The 21,603-nt window shown below is 46.1% G+C and overlaps 1 protein-coding gene across 1 annotated transcript in view; it reads left to right on the forward strand.

Moving 5' to 3' along the window:
- Nucleotides 1-3,027: 3,027 nt before the first annotated feature.
- Nucleotides 3,028-21,603, forward strand: part of LOC120991238 (zinc finger protein 567-like) — a 73,669-nt gene continuing 55,093 nt past the window's right edge. Inside the window, exons 1-2 of the mRNA XM_040420101.1 lie at nucleotides 3,028-3,087; nucleotides 20,336-20,427. Of these exons, the coding sequence (XP_040276035.1) occupies nucleotides 3,054-3,087; nucleotides 20,336-20,427 (126 nt within the window). The 5' untranslated portion in view covers nucleotides 3,028-3,053. The remainder of the gene's footprint in view (nucleotides 3,088-20,335; nucleotides 20,428-21,603) is intronic.

Here is a 21,603-nt window from a genome sequence, read left to right on the forward strand (position 1 = left end):
ACTTATCGGTGCTGGAAAAACTCCAAAAGGGATGAATAAAAGGCTTCTGCTTTTTGACTTATTAGACCGCCCCCTGTTCTGTGGTAAATGGGTGCTCTTAAAACCTGTAGCGTTCAAAATGATCTCATCCAGGCGCTTACCACAAAGTCTGTTGCCGGTAAAGGGGAGGGCCGTCAGGGTCCGCTTTGAGGCATTATCTGCCACCCAGCAGGAGAGCCATAGGGTACGGCGAATAGCCAGTAACAGGGCTGACGAGCGAGACATAAACCTGGCCGAGTCAAAAGTTGCTTCACAAACATATGCACTGGCATGGGAAAGCTGCAGAGCAACATCTGCAAGTTCCCCCGTGGGGACCCCCAATTCAAGACCCTGACATAAGTTATTTGCCCACTCTCCCATAGCCTTGCTCACCCATGTAGAGGAAAATACTGGCTGCAGCGCTGTGCCCACTGCTTCAAAGGCAGATTTTGCAAACGCTTCCAGCTTCGTATCTTTGATATCAGAAAAAGAAGTCCCATCCGCCATTGGCAAGGTAATATGTTTAGCCAAGCGGGAAACTGGCAGATCCACTACAGGTGGAGCTGACCATTTCTTAGTCCAATCCTCAGGAAAAGGATAAAGGACGTTCAAGCGTTTTGGCAACATGAAATGATTATCAGGGAAATTCCACTCCTTGGAGAGAGAGAAATCTAACTCCTGGTGGTTGGGGAAACACTTGTGCAAGCGATGGAACCTTCTAAAGGAAAAACCCGACCTGGCAGATGACTGAGCGGGATCTTCAACCTGTAACATCTGAATAACCGCCGTAATTTAACTGTCCACCATGGAGGACAGTTTGGGCGAATGACCCTCCGGTGAGACAAAATCATCATCTGAACCCTCTCTCCTCAGAACATGCCTCTTCAACTGAGGACATGTCGGAGTGAGACTCTCTAGCAGGAGGAGGAGAAGCCGAGGACACAGGAGATATAGAACCCCTTTTGGGGGAGGAAGTTCTGGCCCATTTTTTGGGGGCGGCCGTGACGGGCACGTGCCCCATGATACCAAGAGTCGGACCGGTCAGAGGACTGCCTTGCCGACAAATGCCCCAATATATCCACAATAGATTTGTTGGTATTGAAGACGTCCTGTACCACCCTAGACAAGTAACGCGCCCATTCTGGTTCTTCCGTAGGTTGGGCAACAGGAAGCAATGAGTCCGGGGTCGAGCCACTAGATGGCGGCGTAGAACACGCAAAGCAGAGGGAGTCTGACTGAGGGGATGGAAATTTTACGCGACATGATGCGCAGGCAAAATGACGCACCAAAGGGACCGCCTGCTTCGGGATCTGGGTTCAGACATAATGACACCCCTGTCACCCCACTGAGGCAAATGGGAAGGAACAAACAACACCCAGCCTGTGTCCCTCCAAACGCCAGTCAGACCCTCATTTACCGCCAGGAGCTTTAAAAATCCGAAAGTGGTCTGAGCCCACTCTCCCAGACAGACGTCTGAATGGAGCCTTACCCAGACCTGCAACCAGGAAGGTCTGCCTCCTACAGACACGAAGCTAAAACTGATAAGCTTGGTTCCTGCAGGAAGGTATATAGCCCTGACTACCGACCAGGACCTGCCCAGTATCTGCTGCACTGCCAGAGCTGAAGGACCTGCGGTGATGTCACTGTCATGTGATCAGTGTAGGGGCCGGACTCCTATCCTGCATTGGTCAAATTACTATGATGTCACTATAGGTCCTTTGCTACCTTTTCGCAAAAGGACCCGCCCCCTGCACTGATCACATGACGGTGACGTCACCGCAGGTCCTTCAGCAGTGCAGCAGATACTGGGCAGGTCCTGGTCGGTAGTCAGGGCTCTTGTTCTCTCTGGTATCAGCCATTCCTCCAGCCTGCAGGTAAGATGAGCTGTGAGGAGACAGTGTGGTGGAGAGCTCAGACATGTCACCTCTGGAGATTCTCCTCCATTACACACAAGGAATCCTTCTCCGCTCCTCAGCTTAGTATGATGGGGGGAGTAGTAGTGGGGATAGTGGGGGTTGTCATCATTCTGTGCTAGAGGAGAGAATCTGTTTCATGTGAATGAGGTTTCACTGCCAGGAGCTTAGATACACACTGCACTGCCAGGAGCTTAGATACACCCGGAGCTCAGGGTTTTTCCCGTCAGTGCAGCTTTATGAGGGTCTGAGTTTTGCGGGATGAGTTGTACTTTTTCTCGCCCTCATTATCGGGGACATGGGACTCACTGATTAACCTTTATTCCCTTCTTTTTGGAGGGAGGATGAAGAAAACCAGCAATACGAGCCTTCTCCTGAATGAGCCACCAAGGATGGACAGGAAGGAGATCAGCAGAAGAATCTTAGACCTCACCTTGGAGATCATCTCCCTGCTGAGCAAAGAGGTAAACTTTTCTAGATTTCTCTCCTCTTTATTGTATTCTGTAACAAGTCAGACATCGGGAAGGAGAATCCATCATAGGAAGTGATAGGAAGAGTCCAGGGTCCTGGAGAACGGCCTCCAGACCTTCCAAGTGACGGAGAACCTGAAGATCAGCCCCCAGTATGGTGAGTGATGTATCATGTGACCAGTGACCGATAGTCATGTTGTAGGAGCCATGAGAAGGTAAGTAGGCACGTTGTACCAGGAGGAAAGGGCCGGAGGAGAGCACATGGCCCCTGAAGGGTTTATTCCCTTAGTGTCTCTCTCCATCCACAGGAGTACACAATAGTGAAGAAGACATTGGGGGACTGTGTGACTCCCATCATCCATCTCCAGGACTCAGGAGGGCGGAGCAGGACCCCTCACCCCATCACAGAGCCTCCCCCTCACCCCCTGATACATGAGCAGAAGATCCTAGAACTCACCCACAAGATGATGGAGCTGCTGACTGGAGAGGTGACACTGCTGGGAAATTCTCCAGTAACAGCACTGGAGGGGTCTGGGTGATGACGGTGTCATTGTGTTGTCAGGTTCCTATAAGGTGTCAGGATGTCACTGTCTATTTCTCCATGGAGGAGTGGGAGTATATAGAAGGACACAAGGATCTGTACAAGGAGGCCATGATGGAGGAGCACCAGCCTCTTATATCACAAGGTAAGACCCGTCATGTGCAGTGTATACACGTGTGTGCAGTGACATGTAATGGAGGAGCACCAGCCTCTTATATCACAAGGTAAGAGCCGTCATGTGCAGTGTATACACGTGTGTGCAGTGACATGTAATGGAGGAGCACCAGCCTCTTATATCACAAGGTAAGAGCCGTCATGTGCAGTGTATACACGTGTGTGCAGTGACATTTAATGGAGGAGCAACAGCCTCTTATATCACAAGGTAAGACCCGTCATGTGCAGTGTATACACGTGTGTGCAGTGACATGTAATGGAGGAGCACCGCCCTCTTATATCACAAGGTAAGAGCCGTCATGTGCAGTGTATACACGTGTGTGCAGTGACATGTAATGGAGGAGCACCAGCCTCTTATATCACAAGGTAAGAGCCGTCATGTGCAGTGTATACACGTGTGTGCAGTGACATGTAATGGAGGAGCACCAGCCTCTTATATCACAAGGTAAGAGCCGTCATGTGCAGTGTATACACGTGTGTGCAGTGACATGTAATGGAGGATCACCAGCCTCTTATATCACAAGGTAAGACCCGTCATGTGCAGTGTATACATGTGTGTGCAGTGACATGTAATGGAGGCTTATTTTTGTCCCTGGGACGGAGGGTGTAGAATACATGGGGTGGACAGTGTATCTGACTATCATGGATCTGTATGTAGTATAAGGAATTATGGTCACGGAAAGCTTCGCTATGACGGAGGGTTATATATACACTGTTACCTGAGAATCTCATATAGGAATTGAAGACCTGGATTTGGGGGGTTACATTGTTTGGCTCGTAGAGGGTGGGATTACTTCTCTCTTGGTAACCTTGTTTGGTAAGTTGCAGTCGTTTTTGCACATCAGTCAATGTGAGCTCCTGAAGTTGAATAAGTGGAGAGATGTTGCTGTAGAGGTTTCCTGTGATTGGTTTAATCATCGCTCATTCATCCTCCAGGGACATATCCGAGGGGTAGAACTAATAGAGCTCCCTGGAGGATTAGATCTGCCCCCCGGTCCTCGGCTACACCTGTTACTTGTAAGGGACGGGAATCCGGTAGCAGAGCTGCACCACCAGCCCTTTTTCTGTCATGGAAGACGCCGTAGGAGCGGACATAACGCCATTTATGAAAATTAACATTGCCATTGAAGTCAAAATGTGTCTCCTGAAAATAACGAGGTTCATGCGGGGCCAACACGCGTTTACTGATGGAGTTCAGACCTTTTATATTAAGGCCAGGTTCACACATGACTGATTAGCTGTGGAGTTTTGTGCGGCAAATCCTCAGCGTTGTTCAGTGCCAGGAAAGTGGATGAGAACTTCACAATTCTCAGACACTGTGTAAAAAAAACGCAGCGGACACTGACCTGTGGTCTCTGGTGTCAGGTTGTGCTGCAGATTTTACCCTTTTCTATGCAAAAAATGACACTACGTCTAATCTGCAGCTTTTCTGCAACTAAATCCGCAGCTAATCAGTCACATGTGTACTCGGCCTAAGTGAGATTACTCTTACCATATTTGAGAAATCTAATGAATTTAGCGGAGACCGGATGAGTCCGGCACCAGGAGGCAACCTGAATCCATGTATAGACTGGAGCATCCCAAAAACCTAGGCATTATCCTTATTATGTAGGTGCTCATCGCTATGGCGAAATACATATACAAAGAAAAAGACACAGATGCAATGGCACTCTGCAACCAGCATTCTGCCCTGCCTCTATGCTGGATGAGACATTGGTGTACATTTTGGCCAAAGCGTAATAAGCCACTCACCACGTCAAGGTCGCCTCTATGGAGTGGTCCCTAACACTAGTTCCTACCTGTTTATGGGCCATGACAGCCCCACAAAGTCCAGGGAATGCAGGTGCAGCATGCACGCCAAGCACACTCTGCTTTTAACCCCGTCCGGTGCCATTACAGCTTTCATCGGATCCCGCTTTTTATGCAATTTAACATAAACGAGTCATATCTTACTTGTGCGACCAGAGAAGAGTCATATTTTCAAGCTCTGACTCATCTCAGGTTCATTTGCATATGTATAAAAAAAAAAATGCACAATAAAAGCACACAGAGCTATGGGGACTGGGTATTGCGGATGTGCTAGCGGCCATCTAGCAACCCATGTCCTCAACTCTATACCCAAAATCCAGGTGACGGGTTCCCTTTAAGGAAGAGGACAGTGCTACTTGGGATAAGGCACCCAGGATTGACGTATCGATATCCAAAGTATCTAGGAAGACAGCCCTTCCCTTTGATGACATGGGAGTCTTAAAGGATCCTCTAGATAAAAAAGCTGAATCCTTTTTAAAAGAAGCCTGGGAAGCATCTACCTCTTCATTCAGGCCAAGTATAGCCTCTACATGTACAGCCTGCTCCCTTATGGTCTGGCTCTCTGAGCTGGAGAACCAATTGAAGAATAGATGCCCCAGTGAGGAGATTTTGGCCTGCCTGCCCACGATGAGGAAGGCGGTGGATTTTTTTGATGCTTCAGCCAATGTGGTTAGGTTGGCGGCCAGATCATTCGCTTTATCAAATTCTGCCTGTAGAGCTCTGTGGCTGAAGAATTGGGTGGGGGATCTACCATCAAAAAAAAATTAATATGGTGTGCCATGCGAAGAGGAATACCTTTATTGACTGGTGTTAGACGATCTTCTAGAAAAGGCGGCGGACAAAAAGAAAAAATTCCCAGGTTTCCAAGGTCCTTTTACCTCGAGAAACAGGTTTAACCGTCCCTTTCGTGCCTTCAGGAATAATCAGGAAGGAGACAAGAAATCTAGGGAAGATAGATTCAGAAATCAGAGAAGAGGTAGAAATAATTTCTTCAACCAGCCCTTTGGAGACAAAAAGAAACAGGATCAGCAATGACGGCAGAACTTGGAATTCAAGGTGGATACAGCCTGGGCCTGGTTTAGCAGAACAGCCAGACTTTCCTTCCAGATTCCCTTCTATTGTGTCCATCGACATGCAGGAGGAAGGGAAAGCACAGCAGCACATGGAGAAACAGGAGCAGCACGCAGAGGACATCATGGTACTCCTGGGAGGGTTAAGAGGGGTTGTACCCCACAGTCTCCCTTTGGGGAGATTATTTGTAAATATTCTCTAGTAACCTGTTTCGGGCTATGTGTTGACACAGGTTAAAGAGGCCCCCAAGAAGGCTACCCACAAGTCAAAAGGGAGAGAATGTGGGGTATGCCGAAAGAAGTTGAGCCCGTCTTATCCAAAAACCTGTTGTCAACCCTGCCTGGACAAATTGGTAGCAGAAGAATCCCCATCTTTGTTCCAGAATATACAGAATCTGGTCAGAATGGAAGCCCGCTCCTCTGTGGAACAATTTAAAAAATGTTTGACAGTCTGAAGCCAAGGAAGGCCAGAGTATTCCTTGTCCAAGATTGTATTAAAGAGTTGATAAAGAAAGAATGGAACAAGCCGGATAAAAAGTTTTTTGTTCCCAGATCAGCTAAAAGAAAGTGCCCCTTTAATGATCAGGAGGTTCCAAGAGTAGATGCTCCAGTGGCGAAAGTAAATAAGAAATTGGCACTCCCATTTGAAGATCTGGGCTCCCTTAGAGATCCAATGGATAAAAGGGCGGACACTTATTTTAGGAAAAATTGGGAAGCATCTGTATCTTCCTTCAAGCCAAATATTGCTACCACTTCAGTTGCTAGGTCGCTTAAAATATGGTTAGGGGAGTTAGAGTCGCACATTGCTAGCAGAACCCCAAGAGAGCAGCTGCTGGAGGCAATTCCGACAATCATAAAAGCGGTAGATTTTATTTTAGCTGCATCAGCGGATGCTCTAAGGTTATCAACCAGAGCTGCCCCATTGTCAAACTTGGCTAGAAGATCTCTTTGGCTGAAGGGTTGGAAAGGGGATGTTGCTTCCAAGTAAAATTGTGTGCCATTCCTTGCCAGGGTAATTTTTTGTTTGGCCCAGTACTTGATGAAATATTAGACAAAGCATCGGGTAGGAAAAAGGGGTTTGGCTAGTTTTCCTATACAGAGAAGACCATTTTGTTTCAGAGACAGAAAGAATGAAGACAGATTTCAAAAGAAAGGCATTGATTGGAGGAAGGACAAATCAAAACGCCTTTTATTCAAGTCTAAGGGACGTGGCCTTACCGGGTATGTGAGCAGACGTTCGGCTCAGAGCTCCTGGCTGAGTCTCCTGATTACCTGCTGCTGTGGCGGGCAACTTAATATATAATCAAATGGAAGTGTTCACCTGCAAATCACCATCTTTTTGCGGTGATATGACGCGCCAGAGGACCAAGGAGAAGGAGAGGAAGGAGTGCGGTCTCGCCACGCCAGTGAAGCAAAATGGCGCCGCGCACGCTGCAAAACTCTCTGATGTAGCGACGCGGCTGGAGAAATATGCCCGCTCGTCGAATCCACCAGTGACCGCTCTAGATTCAGAGGATGTCAAAGCGGTGGAACCTCTGGATGCTGCTGGAAGTGACAGCCCTGGTCCGCTGCCAGAAGCAGAGAAGGAGGTTAGTGCAGCACAGGGCAGAGGGGCAACTCCGGAGGCAGAGCCCACCATTAAAGATGTATATGCAGTGGTGGCACAGTGCAACATGGCGCTCACCTCATTAAACACTCACATGGGGGGCCTCAAAGAGGACATTCTGCTTATAAGGCAAGATAGGAGGCAAGTGAAAGAGCGTGTTGGCGAAATGGAGGGCCGCGTCACTGCTATGGAGGATTAAATGCCGCCAGTAAAAAGGTATCTACAGCGTGTAATACATAATGTCCCACTGCTCGTCTCTAAATCGGATGATCTTGAAAACAGGCTAAGGCGCAATAATGTCCGAATAATTGGTGTGCCTGAACATATAGAAGGAGCAGATGCTGTGACGTTCTTTGAGAAATGGCTTGCTGATAAAATTGGGAGAGATACATTATCTCCGCCTTTTGCTATTGAGCGGGCTCACCATGTACCATTCCGCCCACCACCACCAGGGGCGCCGCCAAGTCCTCTTCTGATTAAAGCCACAAGACCAAATGTAGGGGTCTCTCTGTAGAGCTATCGAATAGAGTACCGACCACTGAATCCAAATATATAGCAGCTCCAACACCGGAAAATGCCGCTAATTGGGAAGAGGCACAGGGGCTGTTAAAGGAACATTTAATAGAAAAAGCCAGAGATAAACGGTTCTTTAGGACCCAGAGGTATTTTATGGAGGGTGATAGTGACGGTCATTTATTATCTACTGTTATTAAAGCAAAGTCTAGCCCCTCCTGTGTAACCTCTGTTAGGGATGCACAAGGGGATTTAATTACCAGAGATAAAGCTATACTGGGAGTATTTCATGCTCATTTTATGGATGTCTATCGGTCCAGGCTTATGGTCAGCCCGACAGATAGAATTACCTGATGGCCATTTCCTTGCCCAATCTATCTACGGAGCATCGGGAGATGCTAGATGGGGATATCCAGCTGGAGGAATTAGAGTTGGTGCTAAGATCTTTTCCTGATGAGAAGTCTAAGCCCCAGTCCTCAAATGCTTCTCAACAATGACGGCAGGGTTCAGGTGGGGGGTGTCTGTTTTCAAGCCTGACAAAGTATAACATTAAGTTTTATTCAACGCTTTTTCTAATCCCCAAACCAAATGGGTCCTATCAGACTATAATAAACCTAAAGGACCTGAATCTATATCTAACATACCAAAACTTTTGCATCATCAACAATTCTTCATTTGTTTCCCAATTGTGTCATGGCGTCAATAGATATCAAGGACTCCTATTACCATATACCCATACACCGCTCGCCTCAAAAATATCTCAGGTGGGCAGTACAGGTGAAAGAGTCAGTTGTCCAACTCCAGTTCAGAGCCCTTCCCTTTGGAATATCGCAGGCACCCAGAATTTTTATGAAATTGATGGGGGAAGTGATGGCACAAATAAGGAGGTCAGACATTATAATTATTCCTTATCTAGACGACCTGCTAGTGGTGGAGCAGTCTCCAGGTCTCCTTTCAGCTCAAGTTCAGGAAGTGTTGAAGACATTAATGAACTTGGGCTGGATTATAAACTGGGAAATATCGTGTCTGACGCCGAGTTACCAATGCACCTTCCTGGTAATTCAGCTAGATTCCTTATCCCAAAAGTGCTTCCTCCCGATGGGGAAGCTTCTGTCAATACACCAAAAGATAGGGGAATTCAGCAAGTCCAGAATGACCACTCTAAGGGCTGTTTTACACGAGCGGATTGTCACGAGAGGCAGACAGCGGGCTTCTTGTTCCCTGCGCCGCCGTTGGCCTCCGATCTCCCGGCAGCCAGGACATTCACATCTCCTGGCTGCGCTCTCCTGTCTGCGGCGCCCCGGTTGCCATGGTGACGGGGGAGGCGGGGCTTTCGGCCGCACTCCTCCTGCAGGAGCAGCCGACACTCCCCGTCGCTATGGGGACCAGCTGGGGCTGAGCGCCGAGCTAGGCACTCGGCTACTGTCAGGGAGGAGGGATCATGTGACGCTGGCCATGTCACATGACCCCTTCCCTCCACTATTTAAACAGGCAACCTGCTGGCCACAGCTTGCCTGTGATTTTCGTCCCTTAGGCTGTGTATTATTATTATTATTAAGCTGACCTCTGGAATTCACTCTTGATCTGCTTCCTGACACCTCTTCTGCCTGCTCCCTGCTCCCTACCTCTCGGATTTTAACCTCGGCTTGCTTTCGGATTTTGTCTTTGCCTCTTCCCTGGTACTGACGTCACCTCCCGGATTTTGACCTCGGCTTGCTCTCGGATTTGTCTCTGTCTCCTCCCTTGTACTAACGTGACCTCCTGGACTGACCTCGGCTAGTTGAACCGCCTCACTCTTCCGTAATTGGAGGTACCTTGCTTGTTCTACCTCTCTGTCCGCTTGAGTGCTACTTCTCATTGGCTGTCCGCTTCCCTGCTGTCTCTATCTCTCTGCTTGCAATTACGCAGTTCAGGGACTGTCGCCCAGTTGCACCCCGTCACCTAGGGTGGGTGGTGCAAGTAGGCAGGGACAGGGGACCGGGTGGCAGCTCAGGGGGTGCAGCTCCGCTCTATCTTGATACCCGTGACGCTCCCCCGTGACACGGATGCTGTGCGTTTCCTCTGCAGCGTGAATTACAGCCAAGCCCCGCACCGGCCTCTCTGTCACCTTTTTACTACAAAATCACGGTGACGACTTTATCTCACTGTGATTTTGTAGTAAAAAGATCACAGAGAGGCACAGAGCATCATCAATCATGTTAATGCTCAGTGTCTCTGCTGTCCGGTACAGGGCTTGGCTTTAATTCACGCTGCGGATGACACGCACAGCATCCGTTCGTGTGAAACAGCCCTAAGGGAGGCAATGTCAGTTCTAGGATTAATGACATCTTGTATACTGGCAGTAAAATGGGCACAGTTCAGATTCAGAATTTTTCAAATGTCCCAGAGAGAAAGGATGTGCAAGGACTTAATTTCACTAGATCTCAAAATACTGCTACCCTTGTCGGTAAGAAACTCCCTGAAGTCGTGGACAGCGTTAGAAAACCTGAGTCAAGGGGTGGAACGGATAAAGGACAAACCTCTAATCATCACAACCGACGCCAGCCTTCAGGGGTAGAGGGCTCACTCAGTTTTGGTGTTTTCCCAGGGACAGTGGTCAGTATTTCAAAGCCAACAATCTCAAAACTACAGAGAGCTAAGGGTGATATACTGTGCTCTGAAGGAATGCGTTCCCTCCCTAAAAAACAGGCATGTCAGGATTATGTCAGACAGTGCGACAGCGGTATCCTACATCAACAGGCAGGGGGGGACGAGGTCTCCTCAATTACTAAATTTGTCGTCCAAGATCTTCCAGTCACTAGAGTGTGAAGTCTGTTCTCTTTTAGCAGTACATCTAAAAGGGTCATAGAACTCTCAGGCAGACTTCCTGAGCAGGCACAAGGTCAGTCAGGGCGAGGGGTGCCTGTGCCAGGAGGTGTTCGAACTGGGGGGACCCCATCGATAGACCTGTTTGCTTCCTAGAAAAACAAGAAATGCTAAAAGTTTTTCTCCCTCAACCCAAAGGATCAGGCCCAGGGGATCTGTGCACTGTCACAACCTTGGGGCAAGAATCTAGTCTACGCTTTTCCACCTCTCACGCTTTTGCCCAGAGTAATCCAGAAAATATGGAGTGAGGAGGCAACCGTAATCTTAATAGCCCCCTATTGGCCGAAAAGAGTATGGTTTACTTGGTTAAGGAAGCTGTCTCTTTGGCCCCTTCACCATCCCGAGATAGGGAATCTACACTTAACAGCATGGATATTGAAAGAAAATTCCTTAAAGCCAGGGGTTTGTCAGATCAGATAGTAGAGAGACGTTACTAGCCAGTAGGAAAAAAGTTACCACTGACATTTATTTGAGAGTTTCGAAAACCTTTATTAGGTTTGCGGACTCTAATTTGGATCTGTCAGCTCCTCCACAGATCCCACAGATTAATTTTTTTTTACAGAAAGGCCTCAATAAGTAATTAAGACCTAGTACACTTAAAGTTCAGGTCTCTGCCCTAAGTGTATTGTTCGATTGTCCTTTGGCATCTCATCCATGGATCAAACGATTCATAAAGGCGTTAACTAGATTAAATCCCTCCTCTACACCCAGATCGTCTCCTTGGGATTTAAATATTGTACTTTCCATGCTCAAACTAAGTCCTTTTGAACCATTAGACTCAATCTCCTTGAAAATGCTGTCTTACAAGACAGCCTTTCTTGTAGCTATCACATCAACCAGGTGGGTAGGGGAGATTTCGGCCTTATCCGCTTCCCCTCCTTATACCTTGATCTTAGAGGACAGTAATGTGTTGAGACCGGACCTTGCCTTTCTACCTAAGGTGGTTTCCGATTTCCACAGGTCCCAAGAAATCTGCCAGAATGAAAAAATTCCATACGCTAGATGTAAGGTGATCTGTGTGTAAATACTTAGACTTTACGAAAGAGTGGAGGAAAGCCCCTCAGTTATTTGTTCAATTCCAGGGCCCAAACAAGGGTCTAAAAGTTACTCACCGTACGATTTCGCAAAAGATAATGAGAACTAGAAGTCTAACCTACTCTTCAGCAGATCTTCAGGTTCCTTTAGGGTTCTCAGCCCACTCCACAAGGGCTATAGCTGCTTCTTGGGCAGAAAAAGGCTGTGCCACAATTGACCAAATTTGTAGAGCAGCTACCTGGAGCTCTCCAAGCACATTTTATAAAGATTTATAGATTGGATCTATCTTCTGCTCAGGACTTGGCCTTTGGGAGAAAAGTCTTGCAGGCAGTAATCCCACCCTAAAATTATCTAGTCTATTCTCTCACAGGTGCTTCTAATCACAGCAAAACCTCAGCACACGTCTTATCAAGCGGATTCCTTCCACCCAGGGAGTCGTTAAGTAGCTTGTATCAGTAGTTTGGAGACAGCACACCAAGGACAGCTTTAATTTCAATATTTTATTTTACCAGTGATACAATCTCATAGTGACATTTATTGCTTATTGCAACGTTTCGGGCCCAGTTTGGTGCCCTTTATCAAGCTGAAAGGCCGGTCATATTACATCCACGGCGTGCAGTCTATTCTCTCACAGGTGCTGTCATGGGGCGTAATGGAAATACATTTATTACTCTTACCGGTAGTCTGTTTTCCATGAGCCCATGAGAGCACCTACATTATTTCCACCCTAAAGGGTAAAAAAAAGTCATATATTTAAGATGCTTTCTTTATGTATAGTATGTTAAGTTTCACTACATTTTAGAAAATGGACAGTCCTAGGAATATTGTCACAAACTGAGGATGGTGTATGGAGAACCCTATTTAAAGATCTGTGAAGTTCCTGTTTCCTGTCCGGAAGGGGGAGGATCTCTCACAGGTGCTGTCATGGGCTCATGGAAAACAGATTACCAGTAAGAGTAATAAATGTATGTCTCCGCCTGGTCCCAGATCTCTGCAAGCTCTTGGATTCTGGACACCATACAATCAGGCTTAAAACTAGAATTTCGCATGGATCCTCCAGGTAGGTTCCTGATTACAAAAAGTCACTCTTTGTGTCAAATGAGGTCCATAATGGAAATAGAAGTACTAAAATTAATCAGAAAGTTGGTACTAGTCCCGGTTTTAGAAGGAGAAGAAGGCAAAGGTTTTTACTTCCCCCCCCTCTGTTTTTAGTAAAAAAAAAAAACGGATGGCTCCTTCAGAACTATAATAAACCTAAAAAGGTTAAACCAGTTTCTCCAGATAAAAAAAAATTCTAAATGGAAACGATAAGATCAGTGATAAACCTTCTTCCTCCACATTGTTTTATGGCTGTACTCGATCTCAGAGACACATACTATCAAGTCCCAATCTTTCATGGTCACCAGAAATTCTTAAGAGTCGCAGTGAAAATAGATGGGCAGTTGCAACATCTTCAATTTCAAGCACTTCCATTTGGCCTCACATGGCCCCCCGGGTCTTTACAAAAATAATTGCGAAAATTGCAGCCCACATAAGAGAAAAAGATATTCTTTTTATTCCCTACCTGGACGATTTTTTTAATAGAAAAAAACAGAAGCTGCCCGTGGAACAGCGGTCTCTGTATTTTCAGAGATTTTACACAGATTAGGCTGGGTCTTAAATCTAGAAAAATCACGAGCTACCAAAGTTCAAACATTATTGGGTCTGATTCTAGACTCTTCTTCCCAGAAATGTTTGTTGCCGGAAGAAAAATCTGCCAGATTAAAGACATGGTCAGAGATTTAGCCAGAAACCCAGTAATTCCCATAAGGAAGGCAATGTCAATACTGGGGTCCCTTACGTCGTGTATCCCGGCGGTAAAATGGGCGCAACTCCACTTAAGGGATTTCCAATGGGAAATTGTGTCCCATTGGCAAAAGGACAGCTCCCTAGATCAGAAGATAACAATCTCGGACCAGACTCATGTCTGGCCTGGTGGTTGGAAAAGAAGAATTTGGTTCAGGGGGTCCCATGGAAGTTGGAAGACCTGGTTTGTCTAACAACCGATGCAAGTCCCTCGGGGTGGGGGACTCATATTCTGGAAAGTCCAGAACAGGGCCGTTGGGAGGACACTCTAAAAAGGGTATCCTCAAACCTAAAGGAACTGATGGCTGTCGGCCTTGCCATATGTTCGGTCCTTCCAAGAATAAGGGGAAGGAATCTCAGGGTTATGTCGGACAACAAAACAGTGATTTCTTATCTGAACAGACAATGGAGTACAAGATGCAGGATTCTAATGCAGCAGGCCCAGAGAATCCTCCTATTAGCGGAAAAAGCATGTTCCTCGATTTCAGCAGTCCATATCAGGGAGGTGGAAAATGGGCAGGTGGACTTTCTGAGTCAACAATGTGTGAAATGGAGTGCTAACCGAAGTATAGTTCGGTCTGCTAATCCACCTAGCATATATATATACCAAGTATGTACTAAGTGACCAGCTTAATATAAAGCAAGACACTTTATTACATTAATATTACATATACAGTGCAAAAGTATTCACCCCCCCCCCCCCCTTGACTTTTTTGGTATTTTGTTACATTACAGCCTTACGTTCAATGTTTTGTTAATCTGAATTGTATATTGATGGATCAGAACACAATAGTCTAAGTTGGTGAAGTGAAATGAGAAAAACATCTAAATAAAACTATTGTTTAGAAATAGAAAACAGAAAATTGTCATGTGCGTATGTATTCACCCCCTTTGTTAGGAAGCCCAATAAAAAGCTCTGATGCAACCCATTACCTTCAGAAGTCACATGATTAGTGAAATGATGTCTACCTGTGTGCAATCTAAGTGTCACATGATCTGTCATTACATATACACACCTTTTTTTGAAAGGCCCCAAATTCTGCAGCACCTAAGCAAGAGGCATCACTAACCAAACACTGCCATGAAGACCAGGGAACTCTCCAAACAAGTAAGGGACAATGTTGTTGAGAAGTCAGGGTTAGGTTATAAAAAAAAAAATATCCAAATCTTTGATGATCCCCAGGAGCACCATCAAATCTATCATAACCAAATGGAAAGAACATGGCACAACAGCAAACCTGCCAAGAGACGGCCTCCCAAAAAAACTCACGGACTGGGAAAGGAGGGATTTAATCGATTTTTCTCCCAAACACAGATTAATGTAATACGTTTTTCAAATATAGCAGGCACTCCTCATCTGGTTATGTAGGTAACTAAGGGTTGATATAATATTTATTATCACAAAATTTCAACAACAATGGTTTAAAATAATTTAAACAATAAAATAATAAATTTAAAAGCGTGTATAAAAATAGTGGTTATTGATAGCAGCAAAATTGGCAATATTAAGAGCAGCGGGTATTATGTAGCAGCAATATTGTATTGGTAACTGCAAATGTCATTAATACTTGTACTCATCGGTGACAAGGATAGAAGCAATATTGAAGCAGCGGTTGTTGGTTGCAGCAGTTAATATCAAAGGCAACCGTCATCAGTAGCAGTCTATAAGTGATTAATTATTTTCCAGTTTCAGGATGCAGCTATCCCTGCCACCCTTTAAAAACATGGATGTTGGTGATCACAATGATTTTGCAACAGCGTTTCTTTCAGCATATATCAATAGTATGTTGTTCACTGTTGTTTTTGTTCAACTCCCGATATTTGCTAGGGATTTAATCTAATGATGCATCCGTGTCTAATATCCAATAGAAAGAGAGAATCCAGCTTCTTGTGGAGTAAAAAATAGTTATTTATTGGCTCATCATATAAAATCCACCAAAATCACAGGAAAAAGGTGTAGTAACATGTTTCGGGCTACAGAATCCAGCCCTTCATCAAGACATCCTTGATGAAGGGCTGGATTCTGTAGCCCGAAACATGTTACTACACCTTTTTCCTGTGATTTTGGTGGATTTTATATGATGAGCCAATAAAGAACTATTTTTTACTCCACAAGAAGCTGGATTCTCTCTTTCTATTGGATATTCTATTAGGCCCAGTTCTGGCCTTTTTTCCCTGCTTCGTGGATTAAAGTCAGAGGTGAGAGCTGCAGCCATTTCTATCATTATCCGTGTCTAATATATTGGTGAGAAATATGGTATATTTGTTACTCACTGTTTTGTTCTGCAAAGCTGTGGTATTGTACTGATTAGAGTGGCGTCCCACTCTATATACAGTGGACTCACCCTCGTTGATCACGATGCCTTTAGCTGTTACCTCCGTTGGTGTTCACCTGTGTGCTTGCTCTCGTTTCTGCCGTAACTCGGCGTCCCACGTGGTAGTTGTGAGTCCCGTTTTATAATCTCGCGAGATTTAGGGGAGCTGCTTGGATGTTCGTTAATGGCGAAAATTCTATTTGTATTCGCTTTTGCCAGAAGTATTCGAAAAATAATCGCTTGCCAGTAGTGTATGGAGGATTTTTGATCGCTTGTTCGCGATTAGTTGAGTTGGTCTTTTCGGAATGTCCGCTAAATGCGTTTCGAGGTTCAAACCTATTCCTCAGTAGCGGATATGCTTCTTGTCCTTGACATCATCTAGTTATTCAGTACGGCTTGTGATAGCTTTCAGATCCTCCCTGACCTCTGTAATTTCAAATCGGCAGATATCTCTGACCTCTGAGATGAGGGACTGAAAATCTTGTTTAGTTGTTGGAAGAGATTTCAAATGTTGAGCCCAAAAGGTATGATCTGGGTCTCCAGGGATCCATTCACTAGAGGTATGGTGTAACGGGGCGCCGAAGGCGCACTCGGTCTCCCATCAGCCGCAGACCTGCTGCTTAGCTTCGGGAGCGAGGATCTGTGTTCAGCCTCGTTCCCAGGGTGGCTTTTGCTAGCTGGGAGGCTCCCTGCTCCTAGGTCTGCCTTGAACGCCGAGCTGATCACTTGGTGCTCGACTTGTTTGTCTGTCGGTCATGTGACGCTGGCCACGTCACATGACCCTCACTCACCACTATAAATATAGGCAACCTGCTGGCTACAGGTTGCCTGTGATTTTGGTCTCTTAGGCTGTGTATTATTATTGTTATTTTGCTTACCTTTGGATTTGACCCTTGATCTGCTTCCTGACTCCTCTTCTGCCTGCTCCCTGAACCTAGACGCTACCTCTCGGATTTTGACCTCTGCTTGCTTTTGGATTTTGTCTTTGCCTCTTCTCTTGTACTGACGTGACCTCCTGGACTGACCCCGGCTAGTTGACCCACCTCGCCCTTCCGTTTTGGGTGGTACCTTGCTTGTTCCTCCTCTCTGTCCGCTCGAGTGCTACCTCTCATTGGCTGTCCGCTTCCCTGCTGTCTCTATCTCTCTGCTTGCACTTACTCAGGTCATGGACTGTCGCCCAGTTGCACCCCGTCACCTAGGGCGGGTGGTGCAAGTAGGCAGGGACCGGGTGGCAGCTCAGGGGGTGCACCTCCACTCTATCTTTTTTTTTTTTAAACTAATTTTATTGGCAGAAAATGACAATATTGTACATGGCTTGACATGTCCCATCAAACAAAAAAAATATGAGAATAGGTCGCATATCAGTAGATACAATAAACTACATCTGGTCAAAAATCAATTACATTTCCATTTTTACGAATTGCTTGATAGACAAGTCATCGAAAATAATACATAATCATTTTCTCAATTTTTATTATGTTATTTTTTGTGCGCTAAATACCTCCCTCCCCCCCAAAATCAACAAACATCCCTAACTAACAAAATTAGCTCCTTGTGGTTCATCATGTGTGTCACTTATTGTCTAAACCTGAGTTTCATAATTCACAGCTTATCTCATCCCTCATGCCACTCACTGTCTAGTCTTCCAAGCGTACCCTTTGTTTTTTCCAGGAGATACCACTGAGTACCTAGGAACGGGGCTACTAACTCCTTTATTTCATCTTGGGGTAATATCTTTTCAATGAATCTTCTCCATTTATTGAAGAAATTCTTTGTGGCTCTACCCTTACATTGTTCTGTGTCTAATCTTTCCATATACATTATCTGTTTTGCTATGCCCAAAACCTCCTCCAAAGTGGGCACCGAAGGGTATAGCCAATGTCTCAGAATACTCTTCTTTGCGGACAATAGCATTACATGTATCCCCTTGACTCCAATCACCTGCGAGGAGTTCCCCTCCAGGTCCGTCGGGATATAGTGGAAAATACATTGTTGAGGAGAGAGATCCAATCCAACATTCCATATCTCCTTGATCTGGTCTACTACTTCACTCCATAGTTGGGATAAAGACGGACACTCCCAGAGGCCATGCAGAAGATTAGCTTTAGGTAACTGACATTTTGGACAGGCTCTGATATAATGTGCCGGGGCATCCTTGTAGGATAAATCAAAAGCATATTTCGCCTTTATGAAGGATTTTGAATTGCATCTCTCTCCAATCCTCACAGGTCACAGCCTGTCTCACTCTCTCCAGCCCCGCCCTCAGCTTTATTGTCAGCGAATCATCCTTGAGTTCTCTCTCCCAGTGTTTAAATACCCTGTTACCCAGCTCTATAGACCTCCACTCTATCTTTATCTTTATTCCTGTGATGCTACCCCGTGACATATGGCAGGCTGGAGATGACCAAGGTCTCTGCAGACTATCAGAAAATGGTGGGCAAAGGGAGGTCTCCCAAGGGAGGAGGCAGAGCTTGAGGACCATCGAGAGTAATGTGCTGATAACCCACCTTGTTCCAGGCAGCAGTCACCAGTCTGTCTCTGGGTACCTGTTTGAGGCTATAGGGTTACTGCTGTAATGGTGAAGGAGGAACGATCTGGCTGGAATCTGAAGACAGCAGCGGTGAGGAGTCCATGTCTTTCAGAGGCAGCTGCTGTTGAGGAACGTCCATGGGGTCTCTTTGAGGGGAAGAGTCAGTTGGAAGAGATGAGGGGGATTCTGGGGCCTAAGTCTTGCTCTCTTAGGAGGCGGTGGGAGTAGATGTACCAGGAGGCAGATTCAAAACAAGTGCCATCTTGACAATGTGGTGGAACTCTGAAGTAAAGCGCACAGGAGATAGGTAGTGTCACGCCATGCCCTGTGGGTGTTCTGAGGAGATCTGTCAGAGTTGCTGCACGTAACTCGATTTGACAGATGGTTTTGTTGTGGGTTTGAACAGAATCCCACCTCCTCCCAGGTGTTGTTCTTTATGTAATTGGTGAGGCTATTTCTTCCTCCCTCTCCCTATAGCCTTTGCGGGTTATAGTTCTGCCTTGTGTGAGCTCTGGAAGTTTGGTGGATCGTCTGCTCAAACACATCTCTAGATAAGTCCTTTTCTTTCTGTGTCTGATTATTCTAGGCCTCTAGGGTGACGCTAGCTCCTTCGGTTGTTGAAGGAGCTGGGTGTCTCTTTGCCTCTTCCCTTCAGCTGAGGGTTTGGTTCAGTGTGTTTATAGTCTTAGGTACGTGGGCATGTGCATATCTACCATCGAGATATGCACATGGGCATAGCAGCTTAGGGAAAGTGTTTTAGGGATTGCTAGGAGGTGACCCCTTTGTTCCCTAGCATTTGGGGACTAGTCGGCTGTTTTGTTTGCTTTGCCTTGTTCTGTTTACTTCCCTTATCTTACCTACCATGACAGGTAGCGCTTCACCAAATTCAGCTAAGTGGCAGTAATGTCTTAAGGAGGCTTCTGGTGCTTCTTGTTGCCCATCTCAGTTGGGCACAGTTGTACTTGTCCAACTAATGAATCTTTCTATAGAGGAGGATGGGGTTTCGGTGATCTCAGGTTCCTGTTCCTGTCCAGCAGGACAGCGGTCTTGCATGGAGCTGTCATAAGCCCACAGAAAATGTCCAGTAAATATCATAAGATATTTTTCTTTATTCCCCATAAGTGCTCCTTAGGAGAAAGGAGACATGGAGGGCGATATAGATGTAGAGCTTTCTCCACCACCTCAGTGCCTGGTGGAAAGGAGACTGGGGATATATATATTTTTTTTACTTCCTCCGTGTACTTTGTCTGACTGATAAACGTCTTCACTGTGGGTTCTCTCTCTAGAAATTTACCTTTATAAGCAGAAGTGTCATTGTGTCAGGAAGATGGCCTGACACCTTTCTGGTTGGTAGGGTGCTGCAGGACGCGCTTAAAACACTCCAACCCCCTGCCCTGGGCCTGTGTAAAAGAAGCCATCAGCCCACTGCTGGCCATGTGCTCTCATAGACCAGAGGTTACTATGGGCCTGTTGCCTGCTAGATGCTGTGACCTAGAGACAGTTGGTGAGGAGCACAGTATTATTTCCTCCTGATAACTAAACCTAGATGTGAAGGAGCTGAGAGTGTCTAATCTATAGACAGATCTATAGGAGGCCATGTCTTCAGTCACTGTGTGCTTGTGTCTCCACAGATGGATCCAGGAGGAGAAATCCGCCAAAGAGATGTCCCCATCCTCTGTATTCCGAAGACTGTCCAGAGAAGAAGGTCCCAGAGAATCCTCAGGTAGATGGAGCTGAGTCCTATACACATCTATTTAGGGGGGTCCTGCAGTCATAGAGGGGTCATAGATTGTGGGGGTCTCTTATGTGGATCTGTTAGATTTCCCACCTGTCTGCTGTATTGTACTGAATTGTTACAGATGACAAATCTGGGGGAAGATCTGACTGATATTAAAGTGGAGGATGAAGAAGAGAAGATGATGGGCTATCTCCCATGTAAGAGCGAGGTGGAGGAGGACATTCCAGGAGATGTCACCACAGGTATGGAATCATGAATGGAGAAATTCAGATTCTGTCCTTGGTGCCTTCAGGGCAGGAGGAGAATCTGATCACCGGCTGCTGCTCTTTGATTGGAGATGTCCCCATCACATCATGAAGTGTTCCCCTTATCCAGCTGACGGCGATCTCTGATCAGATTTTTCTCTGATCCCAGCTGTTCCTGCAGGACATGACAGTCAGTCACATTCACACACCCACTGGGGATTATGTAGGCACAGCTTTTGTGTCTGTGCTGTCATGATGAACTACATGTATTCCATTGTGCAGTAACTACATGACGGCAGTGACCTACATGTACCTCATTTTGCAGGAAAGGGTTAAGATCATGTAAGGATAATTTTCTATGTACACCATTTTCTATGTGCACCTTTAGGACATGGGGAAACACTCCACACCGAACACAGGAGGGAGGGGAAAAAGGTACTATGCCTGGAACTAGGGAAAGGGGGATGGTCACCACCTAGTGAGTCCCTAATCCGGGCCCTGACTACTAATAGTAAGTACAGATCTCGATGGTAGGAATGTTTATACGCCGGAACCTATGCCCTTTCTCACCCTAACAGGGCCCTGGAGATAGTGTCAGGACAACGGATGGCCTGTTCCTTCCCAGTTGAAGGAACAGGAGACCCCCTAAGTCCTAATACCGAAAGAAAGGGAAAAAAACACAAACAAACAATAGGAAAAAGAGTCACTTAACTCCAAAGTATGCGAACGAGCAGAAACTCAGAAGAGAACTAACACCAGCGCCAAAAGGAGCTACCGACCGCATGGCATGATGGATGAGGTCAGACTAAATAGAGGAGAAGGAATGACCACTTAAGCTATACCTGTGACAAGAGGTGTGGTCATCCCCAGCAACAACACAGAAAAGTGAAACCAAAGAGACTGTCAATCCCGTGCA

Source organism: Bufo bufo, chromosome 2, assembly GCF_905171765.1.
Source record: "Bufo bufo chromosome 2, aBufBuf1.1, whole genome shotgun sequence".
NCBI classification, from domain to species: Eukaryota; Metazoa; Chordata; class Amphibia; order Anura; family Bufonidae; genus Bufo; species Bufo bufo.